At 45.4% G+C, this 16214-nt stretch overlaps 1 protein-coding gene across 1 annotated transcript in view; it reads left to right on the top strand.

The window, feature by feature from the left end:
- Nucleotides 1-16214, top strand: part of GPC4 (glypican 4) — a 68386-nt gene that overhangs the window by 21992 nt on the left and 30180 nt on the right. Inside the window, exon 2 of the mRNA XM_032701925.1 lies at nt 8583-8741. Coding sequence (XP_032557816.1) covers nt 8583-8741 — 159 coding nt within the window. The remainder of the gene's footprint in view (nt 1-8582; nt 8742-16214) is intronic.

A 16214-nucleotide genomic window follows, 5' to 3' on the forward strand; every position in this document is an offset into this window, starting at 1 on the left:
TCACAAGAACCTACTGTGTGGCTCTGAAACGTGTTTTTGTGCATTGACAGTGGAATCAGCTGTGTTTGAAAAGGAAAAGGAAAAAAAAACCAACATAAAGTTACTGGAAAAGTGGTTGCCAGCAGCATATTCCTGCTTCTCCTGCCTTACCCGTGTGTGGTGCCGCCCTTGGAGTGATGAACATTCCCAGAGGTGCTCGGTGGAGGGTCTGGGGCGTGCAGAGGGAGAGGGGCCAAAAGTGGAGGGAGAAGATTGAGAAGGAAAAATACTCCAGTTGAAATGACAGAGTTTGTGGTGGAATCAGTTTTGGTTAAAGCCTGCTTTTTTGGCAAATCACCCAAAGATGTATGGAAACAAAAAATAGCAAAACAGGCAGTTTTTTTAGCTTTGTTTTGCCTTCTTAATGAGAATTTGAAGAAAAAAATGAGAAGTCTCCCAAAGAAAGTAACTGTCTCCCAACCAGATCTCTTCTATTTGTTGTTCCTTGTGTCTAAAGCTTCAGTAATTCTGTGTATTTATTGTTCCCAGTGGATTCTCTTCCCTGCTGCCCCTTTTACCCCTTTAATTGCATGAAATTATACTTGATGAGGTTTCTTGTGTTACCCCTATAAAATCTGATGGACAAGTTCTGTTGAATTTTGAAGTCTCATCACCGGCTCTACGCAACATTTTTTTTTTCCCCCTCATGACTTTTATTTTTATCTTTATGTAAAGGTAAGAATATTGACTGCAGGTGTTTTGGCTTTCTAGCTGTTCTCTGGTGGCTGGTGGAGGGGCAGGGGCATTACCTCAGTCATCCTGGAGATGGGTTGGTCTACTGTATACCTTGTGTATCCATCCTTCTCACCAGAGAAGTGGAAAATAGCCAGGGTTAATTTTGAGCATACCTTGTCCATTGTGTAACACTGCTCACTTAGGGCACGTAGGCAGAGACACGTTATGAAAACTATTTCATGCCTAAAGAATTCAGTGATAATAAAGAGAATTTGCATTTCCTAAGTTCTCACTCAGCGATGTCAAGTAGGGTTTTTTGGTTTTGTTTTTTTTTAATTAAGAAACAACTCTTGGTTTTCATTGAAGGTTTCTGTCTTAGCTAGAGCCAGGGAGAATCCTCCAGTTAACCAGAGCTATTTTCCTCTCTGAATTTGCTTAAATAATAAGTTTAATTATGTAATATTGTAATACTTTTCCCCCCCCCTTGCCTTATTTGTATATTCAGGTCTTTGTGTGGTTTCTCTCTCTTTTGATGTTTGCAGAAATGCATTATCTTCATCTGTCTGGTTTGTGTTTGGTGTGCCACTAATTGACTCAATATCCTGTTTGTTGGAATGAAAGCAAGCTCTATCATGGCATATTTTTCCAGGGTGTAAAACCTTGCAGCATTTGGGCCACCCTGTCAGGTAGGAAATTGTTGGCTGTGCTGTGGAAATGAAGCAGTGATGGTATTTTTCCTCAGGTGAGCAGGGTTTTAGCTTTTAATGAACTCTTAAAACCCTGCTCAAGGTGAGATCCTGCATCCTCCTCACTTGGACATCAGCAGCAAAGGGCAGAGTCCCCAGCCCAGATGTGCTATAGAGAGTTTTTGGTCCTTGGGGGTCTCCACCTGAACCTCTCCACTGCTGCAACCTCAACATGAGCCTGGGCAGGAGAGGATCACAGCTGACCAGCGATGCCTCTCTGGGCTGGTGTGGGAAGCAGAGACAGATCTTTGTCTTTTATTTGGGGCTGAAGAGCTGCATTAAGAGCATGGGAAGGGCTCTCCTGGTCTATCCTTGTCGAGGAGGGATGTCCGAAAATCACTCAGGTTGACCTCAGCAGACAGCGTTTACTCAGACTCGGTCCTTCAGGGACCTGGCTCTGTCATCATCTCCAAGATGAGCTTTGTGGTGGTGATTTGGACTTGGGTGGGTGGAAGGCAAGAGCCCTCTTTGTGTCCTAAGTTGCTCTTTCCAGTAGAAAATTAAAGTTCTTAATGTGTGTTTGGCTTAATGTACACACATGGATATAAATCTCTCTTGTTCTCTTCAGTCTCTGACCCTCTTGGCAGTAAATTCAGGAACCCAAAGCTGTCAACAAAGCAAAATGGAAAAATAGAAGCCAGACAGACCTTGGTTGTGTACAGTATTTTAAGTAACCATAGGTACATGCTATGGAAATAATTAGGATTATTTGTTGTGTGAAGGGAGGTATGTCACCGAGGTATTGTGTGCACTGGTGTTTCCCGTGCCTGCAAGATGGATTAGCAGCTGAGTTAACAGATGCAGTAAAGCTCAACTGAAAATAGTTCACTGTTGTTAAGCATAGGTGAAAGGGCTTTGGTTTGGATATCAAAGAGTGTATTTTGACTGCTTGATAAGTTTACCAAAAAAAAAATCATTTCAATATTATAAGCTTTCTCAGTGAGTCTGGGGAATTTTTCTGTGCCATTAGAGTAATCAGCAAAAAACTGAAATGCACGTTGATTAATAACCTAAGTGGAAGCGCAGGGGAAACAAGTGGCTTTAACATTAATAAGGCAAATAAACCATTTATATAAAACGGTTGCTAATTGAGTGGGATGTTAAATATACTGTACACTGGCACATGCTGCCAAATTGCAGTACTTCATAACCCTACCAGTCAGCTTTGGGGAGCTGACTACACATGAGGATGTCTTCTGGCTTAAAAAATCCTGGGTGGTTGGAGAAAAGAGGTTTCGGGGGGAAATGAGAATCCATGATGGTTGAATCTAGGACCAAGACCTGTGACTGGAAGGACTGGAACCCTGTGCCTGGGTGGAGAGTGATGTTGGCTGCTGACCTTCACGGTGAGGACCTGGGTTAGGGCGCGTGGGGTGTGCTCTCTCTTTTGGTGCTTTTTGGGTTTGAGATCTCAGTAGGAATTGCAAATCTTTTCAGTAGGGAAGAAAGGAAGGCTGACTCTGGTTGTGTGGTGGTGGCCTTTAGAATAGGAAATGATTTACATTGGAAATGGGGTATGTTGTTTTGTGTCTGGTGATAGATGTTGCACAGAGTGCTTCTCCTGGAAACGTGCAGCTGAAATAAGGGTTTGGGTTGGATGTAACACAGTGCACTTGGGAGCACTGAGAGAAGTACAGCTCTGAATGTGCCAGCCTGGTTTACCCTGCTCTGATCAGTGTACCAGCAATGCTGTATCGTTTGCAGGATGTGAGCTTAGGATTCTAACTCTGCTGCCCTTAGTGGTTGTGTCACTGCTGTTAGCAGGACCTCAATGCTGTTTTACATCTCTTCCTTCCTGGCACACGACCATCTCCACAGGAGTATTGTCCCCAGTAAAATAAACACAAGGCTGACTGCAGCACAGCTTTAAAGCAAGTGGAGAACACTGACCACCCAGTGAAAAAGGAGAGCACTGATAAGAGCCATCAACTAAAAATTCAAAACAGAAAGCATGCACTGAAGCAGCGTGGGTGTGTGACAGCCTGGGAGGAGGTGGCAGGGTTGCTTTGGGTGCATGGTGTACCCCAGAGCTGGATTTTTTTTGCTCCCTTTGGTGTTCACAGCTTAGTGTCATTTCACCTGGAAATAGCTGTATGCCGAGACACTCTCTGCATTTTTGTAGTGCTCTTTGTCAGCAGATACCTAAACAACCCCTAGGGATTACAGCAGCACCACTGAAGATGGTCCATTCCCAGGGGTGTTGAGCATCCCCAGATCATTCTGTAGCCAGGAAAACTGAGCATTATTTTTCATTCTGGGTAAATCGAAGGTGATCAGATTGAGTGGACAGTTCGGTAGCCATGTCTGTTTCAATGACTCCACCGGAGTCGATCACAAGCTCACGCTTTTCTTTCTTCTTCTTGCCTCTTGTTAATGTGGGGCCAGAGCAGTGAAGCTGTGCTCAGGGGTGATGCTAGTGTTTCTTGTCATCTTTGTTGGGGGTTTTGTAAAGCCTCGGTAGCATGTCAATTATATATGATGGGTGGAAGCCTAATATTCTGTGATAATTAGAAGGCAAGTCTAGTGTGAAATCGGATTAGGGCTCGGCATTACAGTCCGGGATTCCTTTGGTAGTTGGTTCAGAGGAAGTCATAAAACTCCTTTAAAGATGACACAAGCCCATGTGTGCTACAGGGAACAGGCAGAGCACAAGGCTGAAATGGTGGCCCCTCACACTGGCAGTGTTTGCCTCCTGTTTCACCACCCCACCTTACCCCAGCCTGATTTTTCACATGGGAGCAACTCCAACAGTAACATCTCAGACCATAAACTACTTCTGCCTTGCTTACTGAGCTGCAGTGAAGGGCTAGGCTGTGTACTGGAGTCTTTTAAAGAAATACCCGCCCCCACCTTGCAGCAAACTGCTCCTGAAAGTTTATCTATTTTTGCAGTTAGCTGTACTTAAAGTATGAACTTGGCCGAAGTGAGGAGAAACAGGCTGGGGAGGCATGTTAGACATCCAGAAACAACATTTTGGAAAGGTCTTGGAAAATTGTTCAGTAAAGAGAACTGTTTTTCAGTATAGTGTAGCCCCTTAGTTTGTGCTGCTCACTTACTCGTTTGCTGAAAACTTGTTTTCCAACACATTGCAAAATAGTTGCTTGATTTGGAAGAAACTCTGTGTGCCTGGAATCTGCTAAATGTGGTGTTTCTGTAATGGTTTAAATCATAAGTTTGCAAGATTACCTTTCTGAGTGCATTTCCTTGGATGTACAGATGGTAACATCATGTACCATCACATTTCTATCTTTAAACCACCGCCTCCGTTCGCCAGAGGTGTGTTGTTAACTGGCCAAGGAGCAAGCTTCTTTCATAATTTTTGGTCCCTTATTTCTCTCTCTGTATTCATAAGTATCATAAAATAGAAGAGAAAGTCTTGTTTCAGCAGGCCATGGGAAAGATCTGCTGCAAATCCACGACAAGCTGTGGTGATGGTGTGCATATGTAGTAGATGTGTGGAGTCAGTCTCTGCTACTTAAGCTCCTTTTGCCATGCAGCCCCTGATGTGATGATTGCACACCCTGCCAAACAATTCAGTAAAAAGCCCAACTTGAAAGGAGGCTGTGGTAGTGTTATATTTTTGCTGTGCTCACATGGTGATAAATTACAAAAGCTGCCGAGTTTTTCACACTCAACAGTAGATGAAGAGTTGCCTTGTATGGGCATTGTTTGATGAGTTTTAACTCAGGAAATAATTATTGCTGAATGTGTCCTTGACAGTGAGCACACACCATGAGTGTTCTCTACATAATATACCTAAGCATTAGATCTCTGTTAAGTATGCCTAAATACACATATTTTTCACTCCTTTTCCTTAGAGGAGTTCACTGCCAGTTGGACAAAGAGCACTGTCTTTGATCTTGACTCTAGGTCGGTGTTTGTGTGTGTATGACTGGTCCATGCTGCCACTGGCAGCAATGGCTCTCCAGGCTTCATCGCTTCCATTTCCCTGGTTGTAGCACTGTTGTGTTTGGAAGCTGTTGCCTGATGATACCCTGGTCCTCTGCCCATGGAGGTGCGAGCAGTTCCCAACACCGCAGCCACTCACCGAAGGGGCACGTGCGATGGGACATTGGGATGTTGCATCGTTGTCCTTACAAACTTGGGAATGGGATGAGTCCTGTGGATGGATCCTGAGTGGATTAGCTCTGCTAGCGATTTAAAAGGCTAGACATGAGATTTCTCACCAACTGTGTCAGTGCCTGTCAGTTTGCTCAAGCGAGGATGTATTCTCAGGGATGTGGCAGCGCTAAGGACAAACCTCCCTGTGGGAAAACTGGGGCCCCCAGTGTCTTCTAGGGACTTTCCATTGGCTTTTCCCACTTTGTTGTAAGAAAACTGCTAGAGAAGCAGTCCACAGACCTAAACTTTCTGTTTTTTTAATGCTGGGTAACACAGTGCATCCTCATATGATTAGCACTGAGTAGCCGGAGCTCCTCAGCTCCAGACAGAGCTAATTCTTGATCACAAGCCAAGACCACATAGTGCTGACATGACTGAGAAATATCTTCCGTAATTAGATTGCTTGGTCATTCATTTTTGAATGTCTGAATTGCATTTTGGAGCATAATTTCTTAATGATCAACCAAGTGGGATCTGTGCAAGCTTGATTTACTGTCAGTAGTGTTCTCCTTGCTTGGCTTTGCATGTGTCCTGGGGAGGCACCGTCAAATCTGGGACAAGGGGGATTAGAAAATGATTTTGCTTTGTGACATGAGGTGGAATGGCAACTTCAGTTTAATAGTAAAAATAGATGTAAAACTTGTATTTGTAAAATACATTGGGCTTTTAGGGTTTTTTTAATCATAAATAAATTGGAGAAGTTGTTAAAGCCACTGTCTTGGGGATCCTAGGCATCTGTGGACAACTTCAGAAGTGTCTGTGAAGTGTAAGCAGGAAAATAAATCCCACTATCAGTAGGTTTGAATTTGCTTTGCTGCTATTTATGGTTCCTGTTGTGTCGGAGTCCTTAGTCCTGTCTTGGAATTGGAGCAAAGAGATTCAAAGTGAAATAAAGCAGTGGTGCTTGGGCACCTTTTTTTTAAAATGCTTTCTGGTAAGACAGGCTCAGAGAGGGGTGTCCAGGATGGATTTACTGGGCAGTATCTGAAAATCTGGATGCACCTGTTCCTCTCTTTTAAAAGACTTGTGAAGCCTCACTGGAGCTGCATCCCTTAGTGCTGCACCCCTTAGTGCTGTGTATTTGCTGCTGGAAGTGCTCCTCTGAGACAGAGTGAAATTGTCCATGAAAGAAAAATATATCTGTAAGGAGACAACAAGATTTTTCTGTGTTTTCTGAAGGCTGCCTAAGCAGTGCTGCTTCCCGTAGTAGACTTGGAGCTTTCCGTAATTGAAGAGTAGTGGATGGTCTTGTGCAATAAATTAGATGTGATGGAATTATCTGCTGGTCAAGGTCTCTCTGTAATGCCACAGAAAACAAACAAACCCTGTAGTGCAACAGGGAAGTAGATTTCTGAGGAGAGGTTCTTATATATATAGATAGATAGATATAAAAATATTTATGTCTTATTTTAAGATGGTCCTTAAGTGCCTGTAAGGAGAGACACTAACTTTTCTGAGCTAGAAAGTTATGCAAAGTGATACAGAGGTTCAATATGTGGGCAAAAGATGTTCAGAAATCTTGTACAAGGCAGGCAGAGCATCAACTCACATTAGCCACGGGCAGGCTTTGTTTTGCACTGTGCAAAAACTGCTTTTGTTTCTCTAAACCCACTTCTGATGCTCTAGCAGATAGGATGGATGGCTCCTGGGTAAGTGAGTGGTGTGCAGCCTGTCAAGAAGAGGTTATTTTCTACATGGGGGCTGACAAGTGCTTTGCAGCTCTGGCAGGGAGTCTCTGAACCTCCATGATAGCTGGAGGTCGTTGGTAGCTTCCAGTGTGTGAGCAGGTAGGGAAGAGCCTTCTTGTCTCCATCTGCTTCCTCAGAATGAAGGATAAGGTTTGTCAGCAGGGTGTGAAATGGGAGAGAAGGCAACAGCTTACATGTAGGATGTGTCTTTTAAAATACCATCTGACTTGGAAGGATGAGTTTCTCATTCTGACTGCTTGTTTTGATTGTATCTTCAGTGTTGACAAAAATTTGCACAATTTGCCCAAATGTGAACCACTTTAGCATCAGCCCACCTTCCTGTGGTGGTGCTGCCTTGTGGGGCTTGTCAGAGAACTGGATCTGAGGATTGCTGTGCCAAGAATTTATCTTGGCCCACAAAACTTGAGAGCAGCATTTTATGGGTGATGCTGGAAAGGGGCAGCTTCATCTTGCGCTGCTGTGAGGCATCTAAAACCAAAGTATATGGGGCCAGATCCCATGTCCAGATTTTCTGAGAGATTTTGAAATGGACCTGTGGAAGATACTGAAGCACTTGATGATCCCAAGCCAACTTGAACCAGATGACTCCTAGGAAAGAATTATCTTTCAGGTTGAAGAAAAAAAAGTCTGGTTTAAGTCTCCAAAAACAAACCCCCAGTTTCACCCCAGATGATGACAGAAAACTGTAAAATTAGGAGGTGGGAAATATAAAGTGTTTTCCTGGGCCATTCCATAAAAGAAGTATATTTTAATATCAAGTGGTAATTGGGCTACTGAGAGGGATCTCCTCTGAAAACTGGACAGGAGAAGGGTGAAGAAAACAGCACTTACTTGTACAAAAAGGGCCATTGCCATTGATGTTGTGTATTAACTGAATGAATTGAAAGTAATTAAAATACTCAGCAAAAACTTCATGGAAGTTATCATAGTATATACCGGTCAATTTTCTGGTTCTTCAAATTCTACTGTACGGGATGAGTATCTGTTTATTACGTTTATTACCTGAATAAATAAGAGGACACTTTTTAATGCTGTTTATTCTGTTTATTAACTGAATAAGTAAGAGGACACTTTTTAATGTTCTTGCAGAGAGACAAGGCTTTTCCGTGTGTTGCTATAAATTTCCTCTGCAGAATCAAGTTTTGATATGCCTGGTCCAGCACTTGCAGCTGGGGTTTCCCTGGGAGAGATGGTGCTACAGGTTCTTGCACCCCCTGCCTTGCGAGCTGACCTCTTTGCCCGTGTGTAGAGAATCCTTTTAACTTGGGATATTTTCTTCTCTGTTTTTCAGGTGACCACTTGAAAGTCTGCTCGCAAGGCTACACATGCTGCTCTCAAGAAATGGAGGAGAAGTACAGTCAACAGAGTAAACATGACTTCAGAAATGCTGTTGTAGAGCTTAGCAATCACCTACAAACCATGTTTAGTTCTCGATACAAGAAGTTTGATGGTGAGTGCAGAGACCTTGAACTTTCTCTCCTTGGGATAAAAATATAAAAAATCCCCATCCTGTTGTTTTCTGTGCAGTGGTTCTGCTCTATCTCCCCCTTTGCTGGGAAAGTTCATGACTCGTGGCTCAGAGGGCAGAGGATGCCTTGTTTTGCAATCCCGTGAGAGAGAAATATTTGCTGATTATGGCTGCTTGTTTCTCAAAGAGGGAGATCTTTCTTTCTGATTAATCTTTCGAAAAGCCATTTTGCTCTAATGTAAGATTGCAGTTGGTTTTGTTGGTACATCCCCACACCGCGTGTAATTGTAATGTGCACATCTTGCAGCCCTGATCCACAACAATGCTGATATTTCCCAGCATGTTGTGAACCCACAGGATTTGTATCCATCTCACTTCTAGCCTTTGGGGCTAAGCAGAGCAAGAGATAAACACAGAGCTGGTTTTGTGTGGAGGCCGAGGGTTCAAGTGTGATGCAGGGTCAGAACCAAAATGAACAAGTCTCGGCTGAGTTCCCATCGCTGCAGTGATGTGAACTGCTGACAGATAAGCAAATGACTGGTCTCGGCATTGCCCTCGGGTGCACAGTGTGTCCTGTCAGACTGGGTCTCCATAGGGCATGCCTGGCTCATGGGAGCTGCAGGAAGAAGCTCCCTTAGCAGGCAGCTGGCACACAGCCTTCCAGCACTGCCCACCTTGCAGCCCAGTGCCTTTCTTTTGAGACCACCTCTTGCAAACAGCTGCAGTCGATGCCCAGGCATCAGGCACAGCACCCATCTGAGATCCAAGCAGCATCTCTTGGTTTGCTGCTGAGCTCTTGGTCAGTTTCTGCAGGCGCCTCAGCGCTCCTGGACACTGCAGCCCCTGCGCCTGGGCATCCCCTGGAGGGAGGAGCAAGGTATCAGGCTGCTGCTTGGGTTGTCCTTGTTGGCTGGGGCAATGAGATGGCAGCCAGTTGCACATGGAAGTGTTATGAGTCAAGTGGACTGGGTTGCTCAGATAGTTCTGCTTGTATATCACCATCTGGTAGTAGAGGGTGATTCTACCATGCAGCTCCTCTGGACCTTTTTCTCCCTTGTTTAATCATTGGTTCCACGTGATTTTTCTACGAATATCCCAGACTTTGTGCCCTAAACCTCCTAGCAACCTCCCCTACGCTACTGCAGCAGGTAGCAGCCTCTTTCTTTCAAAAGGGATTGGCGCTGGGGTGAGGGAAAAAATCCCTGGGTATGAAATTGCAGTGAGTCAAAGTGGAATTACGCAGTCATCTTGATAGCATCTAAATCTGCTAGCTAAATATTTCCCTCTTAACCTCTGTTGTCTCTACCTGCTGGTGCACCAAGGGGTGATAGAGGGAGAACCAAAGTGTCTAGACTTGCAAGCTTATTAAATGCAGAACAAGACACTTAATGAAATCCAGCCCATAGATAAGCACTTTCAAAGAGACCAGAGGAACAGCATCTGCTTCACCTTAAATGAACGACGAAGCTTTTTGAAATGCTGCATTGAAAACAAAGAGCATGCACAGTTCCCTGCATTAGCATCCCTGACGTGGAGCAGACATACTGCAAGGTGCATCTGCCTGTTTGTGGGATGAGAAATGGCTTTAGGGCTGTGTGAGGGCAGGGGGATATTAAGCCAAGCTGAGCTGGATACCTGTTGAAGCACAAGGCTTCAAAATAGGTGAGCTTTGGGAGGGAGCCCTGTACAAGCTTGTTCTGTTTGTGCTCTGTTTCTCCTGTCAGACACTAACAGTGTCCCCTGTGCTGGTCTCACTCCCATTTTAGCCTGCAGAGTCCTTGACTGGCAAGTCTGGAAGGAGATGGTGGTGTTCAGCTATTCCTGAAAGCTGGATTTACTGTGCCCAGCCTGTCTCTGAAGGGTGTTTCTCTGCCTTGTACAAAACTAAGGAAGGAGAATTAGCAATCTCCTCAACCTGTCCCAAAGCCTAATGACTCTGTCTTTGAGTGTTTGCTAATATCAGATCTAAATCTTCATTTGCTGCAGACAAAGCTGATTTAGGGATTTTTTTAATCTTACCTGGAGTGGAAGCAGAGATGAACTGATTACCACCCTCCATCATTTACCTCTTGGAAGACTTTTAATCATGACTGCTTCTCTCCCTCCAGCCCAGTCACCTGGAGGCACACCTTCAGCAGTGCTCCTGCTGGTGGCTGGGGCAGGTTGAAGAGTCTCCCCTCTGAGATTCTCAGACTCTTCTGCAAAAATTCTGGAGTTCCATGCCCTAGACTGCTGTGTTTTGCTTGTTTAAGAGCCTGCTGTTGAGTGTTGAGCTGCTTGTGGGGTGCTGTTTCCTTCCTTTTGTCCCAGTGCTTGGTCATCAGGTCAGCTGTGGTCAGTCCTACCTTGCACATTCGAGTTCTCCTTGTCTAACATAGTTCATCGCACACTTTTTGATGTTACGTGCCCAAACTACTACAGGAAGGAGAGGCAATCGAGACCCATATATTTATCCTGATCTCTAGGAATGAGACTGGAAAAGGACAGGATCCCTTCCAGAGCTCTTCCTTTACATGGACCCATGCTCTGATTTTACCATTTGCAGCTCTTCAGGGCTTCCTCATTACTCATAGCTAAATCCTTTCAAATGAAAATGAAGCTGACAGATAGGAGCTGTGCCCCTTCCTCTGTTTCACATGAAATCCTCTGTGCTACAGCTGTGCAGAGTGACTGAACAGGCAAGATGAGTTATCACAGAGACCAAATTCACTCCAGCAAGTGGAATGGACACTTCTCTTGCAGAGTGACACGTCACCATGCTGCAAATGGCCACTCCAGGATGCAGCCCAAGCAGCAAACCCTGTCCTCCAGCCTTTTGGAAATCTTTGTTGTGGGTTCTTTGGCTGCTAATCTCTCAGCCTTGACATTCAGGTCTGAGAGGCAAACCTGTACTGCCTCCGTTATGTGCTTGACCTTTGAAGCAGTTGTTGCTGCAGGACAGTCGAAGTGGCGGCATGTCCTTTGGATGGAGGCTGGGATGCCCTGTGGCTTCTGGAGTGTTTGCATCAGCTGTTGCTGGAGCGCTGTGTGCTGTTGGAACTGTTGCCAGAATTGCTCTGATCTGACACCAAAGCCGTACAGAAATGGATTATCTCCTCTTAATCGGGAGCATGGAACAAGCTGCTGATTATCCATCCCCAGAGGGCTGACCAGGAGTCATTTCGGCTCCTAATGCGTAATGTGACAGCGTCAGATCCTCCTGCGCGTGTTTGGTTTGCAGGCACTGGGAGAACTTGGGAGCTTTGGAGTCCCATATCTTATATATCCTGTCTAAATATTTGCTTACAGTACAGCTACGTATCCTCCTGGAGGTCTCTCCTGCTGTAATTTAAACCACTAGCCTGATCCCAGTGTAGCAGTAAGGTATGTATTTTCAGCAGTAAGGGAAATGATTTTCTGATAAAATAAAAACCACTTTGTGACTTGTTGGATTCACTGTTGCTAAATGATTTTAGAGGTGAAGATTTGCTGTTTTTTCCAGTATCATCTCAGATACATTTATGAGATTCATTGAGAAATTAGCAGGCGAGGTTCTCTGGCCAAGTGAGTGTTTCCCTCTGTGACAATGACAGTCATGGGAAAGCCACTGTGATGACATCTCATGCCACAGAAGCAGTTATAGCAGTCAGGGCTTTAAAGATCCCACCCCCTGTTTTTTAAAATAAAATTTCCTGTGCCTTATCTTCACAAATTAGTGCCCTCCCCTTCCCTCTCTCAGGGATTAATAACATTAATAGAATTAATAGTGACATTAAGACTGCATAAATGTTCAATCCCATTTATTAAATTCAAATTTTCACCTCTTTTGCCCTTTGAGGCTGAAGTTTTCCACGCTGGGGTCAGTGCTAGCCAAGCAGTGCTTTGGGGAAATTGCTCAGCTGTTTTGAGGAATTGGAGCTGGGACAGGACATAGCCCATAATTCTTCTGCAGTGTTTCCGCTATTCGGTTTCTTCCTAGATAAGATGTTCTTACTTTTTTCTTATTAAAGACACTTCCTGAATCTCTTAGAAGATGTAACTTGTGCCAAGCTCTTTTCTGGGGAGAGAAATTATTTTGTATAGGCTGATTGCAGAGTGACTGGGCAGGCAGAGCCCCAATCCCCCATGCACAGAGGCACTGCTGGATCCTTGTTTCTCCTGCCACTGCATTTCACAAGCACTTTTGCTGTTGCACTTAAAATCAAATCTTGTTCCTTTCTCCTGTGTGCTCTAGATTTAGGGAAGGCAGCAAACTGCTGCGACCTTTGTTGTATGGGAATGAAGAGGTGAATGAGAGATGGTCCTTTTCTGGGCTGGGCTGGCAGTAGGTTTGGTGTTCCCAATGACCAGGCGTCAGAAGGATTTGTACAAAACGGTACAGCCCGACCCAGCATCTGGGAAGCTGTTAAATACTGAGAGTCTTGTTTCTGATACACTCCCCCTGACTTTTCCATTAGCATTTAAGATAAAACAAATACAGAAATGTAAAAGGAAACCCCTTTGGGACAACGAGCGGAAAGAAACCAAATCCAGGAAGAAGGGTTGGCCAGGGGTCCCCGAGTCCGTGGTGCACACAGCCCTTCTACTGCACAGGTAGAGGGCAGAGGGGCTGGAGAGGCATTCCTGTTTGTGGGCTTCATGTTTGTGTTGGGCAGGGTAGCTACAGGTACAAAGTGTGATCATGATGTGCATCTTTGAAGCATCTCAGGGTGCCCTTGGACCTTCTAGTGTGAGCCCAGTGTTACTCCTGGGTGCGTGAATTACTTCCAAAAACTGGCATGTGGCCGAGTTTGAGAGACTGGTTGGGGGAACATTGGCCAAATACCTTCCAAACTGTGCTGAAGCTGGAGAAAAAAAGCCTGGAATCTTGTTTCTGAATCTAGTTTTTGTTGTTCAGATAACCCTAGGCTTCCAGCTGCTGTCTCCAGGTAGGAGTTAACAGGGAGGTGTTCTGGTGCAGCGGGGCACATGGCTGGGATATATTAGGAACTGGGAAGGAGGCAGAAGAGAGGAGGGAGAGCTTTTGGTGGTCTTCTTTCTGCTGCTTCAGGCAGTGTGGAGGCAAACAGTGAAAGACGAGCCCTGCAGGTGCCCAGCCTGCTGCTCCTATAGTTAGAATTTGGCAGACCATCGGGGCACTCTGCCTTACCGAAATAACTGCCCTTTGGGGACCTTCATCTCACATTAACTCTTTTATTGGAAGCTGCCTGCAAGGGCAGAGACCCAGGGCCTCATCCTGCTCCTTTGTCGGGGTTCCCCCATGTCCATGGCACCCAGGACCATGGGGTTAGTACTGGCTGCCAGCATGTTCATCTCTGCAGGAGGCATCTCCAGGTGTGTGGCACAGCAGGAGTAGAGACCTGTTGGATTGCTGAGCCGGAGCTGCATGGTATTCGAGCTTCTGAATAAACCTGTATAGTGGAGAGAACTCTCCCATTGCAACCCACCCTCAGGCAAGTGCACTGATGACGACTGCATTGTTAATGTACGAGTAATAGAGTGGTTTGGTCTATCTGCTGCTGCTCATGTCTAGATAAAGGCACAGCCTTGTTCTTCCCTCTCCAGAAAGTGGTGGCACCAAACCTCATACCAACCAGAGCAGAAAACAGTGTAAAGATCCCTCAAATTTTGTGGAAGAACCATTTGCAGAGAGGCTTCTTCAGACTTGGTTTCAGACCAGTGCATACCCAGGGTGATGGTGGCAACCAGCAACGCACTTCCTTTAGAAAAGCCCACTTGTGGGCTTTTGTTTGTGCTTTCCCACTCACTGCAACAGCAGTGAAACAAATTGTCTGCTGTCTGTGCCTTGGAAGTTTGTTTGTTCTTTGTTCAACTGGCTCCTCTCCATCTGGAGGTCTTTAAGGAGGTACATAAGCCACTATGATTTTGTCCTGTTCATTGAGGAGAGGTGATGCTTATCTGAAAGTGGCAGGAACTAGACCTCTCTTTGGGAGGCCTGGAAAGATCCTGAAGTCAAGTTAACTCAGAAGGAGGAAATCTCAAAGGGAGGAGAAGCTCCTGCCCAGTAGGTTGGGGGGGGGGGGAAGAGACTAGATCTTGTAATTGAGCAAAGACTTTAGCAATGGGCAAAAGCCCTTTGTGTATGGACTTGGAGGGTTCAAACGCTCTTCTGTGATCTCAGGTCCAAGCAGTTCAGCTGTTAAGGTCACAGGTAAACAGCTCTTACCCATTTGGTTTTTTTTTCCCAAAAGCCAAGATGCAGGCAGCAGGCTTTGTACTTGGCTACAGGAAACATGCCTGGTGCTCTCTGGTTACTAATTGCTGTCAACCAGTCAATGAGCTATTGTTTGTCTGTTTAAAATTAACTCTCTCTTCCTCCTTCTTGCACAAAGGAGCCACCAACCCTATGTGCACAGTCGTGGTAGCTGCTCCTCTGGATGCCTGTTGAGGTGGTGCTGTTCTGGAATGTTGTGGTGGACTTGGGGGTGTAATAACCCATCAGTGCAGAGCTGGAGATATTTTGTTAGTGTTTAATGTACTGTAATGTCTCAGTGTACAGCCATTCTTGTGCTGGCTGAACGAATAAGAGGCGACCTCAGCTGGAAGAACTCTCAGTGCAAGTGTAACGAGATGAGGGCAGCTGAGGTAATGGGAACAAGACAGCCATCCCCACCGTTCAGCAGCATGGGCCCTCCTCACACTCTTTGACAACAGTGGAAAGGGAGGCTTGGGAAAACACATATGTGTGAAATACCTTAGTGAGTGTCCTAGAAAGCTCCTTTGAGTTGAGGGGGTGTGGGAGGCAGCCTGAAGGAGCTCACTTCCAGGTGAATGTGAGTTTGCTGTTCGAGGTGGGAAGTTGGTGGGTTGGTACTGGATGGATGTGGGTCAGCAGGCTGAAGCTGCTGAGAAATCATAGATGTGCCTGAAAGGTCAGCTGAGACTGAGAAATGTGTGCAGTGAAAATTAGACATTGGGGAGAGTGGAGGGAAGAGCAAACAACGGAGGGAAAAGAAGCAGTAGCAAGGGAGGTGGATTGGGGAAGAGTACTGTTGAGTTGTTGTCATGAAGAGGGAGATGGAAGAGCTGGGAATGATGGACCAGCTGAAGGAGGAGGCAGCATGGGAGTCGTAGGAGAAACCCTCTACAACTGACCCAGAACAGGATGCATGAGCACTGAGAGGCCCTGAAAACAGGGAGGAGGAGGTTACAAAGACTGGGCTCATCCTACTGCATGGGATGTGGCAGAGCAGAATGGACTAAGAGAGGACCAAGGGCATTTCTCTTGGTGGGATGACTGGTGTGTGCATCAGGATGTAATGTGCTGCTATTTGTTTCTTGAATCACAGGCAGCAATCTCCACATTGTTTTTCTTCCTCCTCCAATGCTTCTTATTCTCTAACAAGCTCAGTCTCAGGGTGATAGTGGTGTCTGGCACTGTGTGTTTTCTTCTACCCTGCTCTTCTGAGCTCCCACCAGCCCCATGGTGCTTTAGAAACAAGAACTAAAAATCCT

The sequence above is a fragment of the Chiroxiphia lanceolata genome, chromosome 14, assembly GCF_009829145.1.
Source record: "Chiroxiphia lanceolata isolate bChiLan1 chromosome 14, bChiLan1.pri, whole genome shotgun sequence".
Classification (NCBI taxonomy): Eukaryota; Metazoa; Chordata; class Aves; order Passeriformes; family Pipridae; genus Chiroxiphia; species Chiroxiphia lanceolata.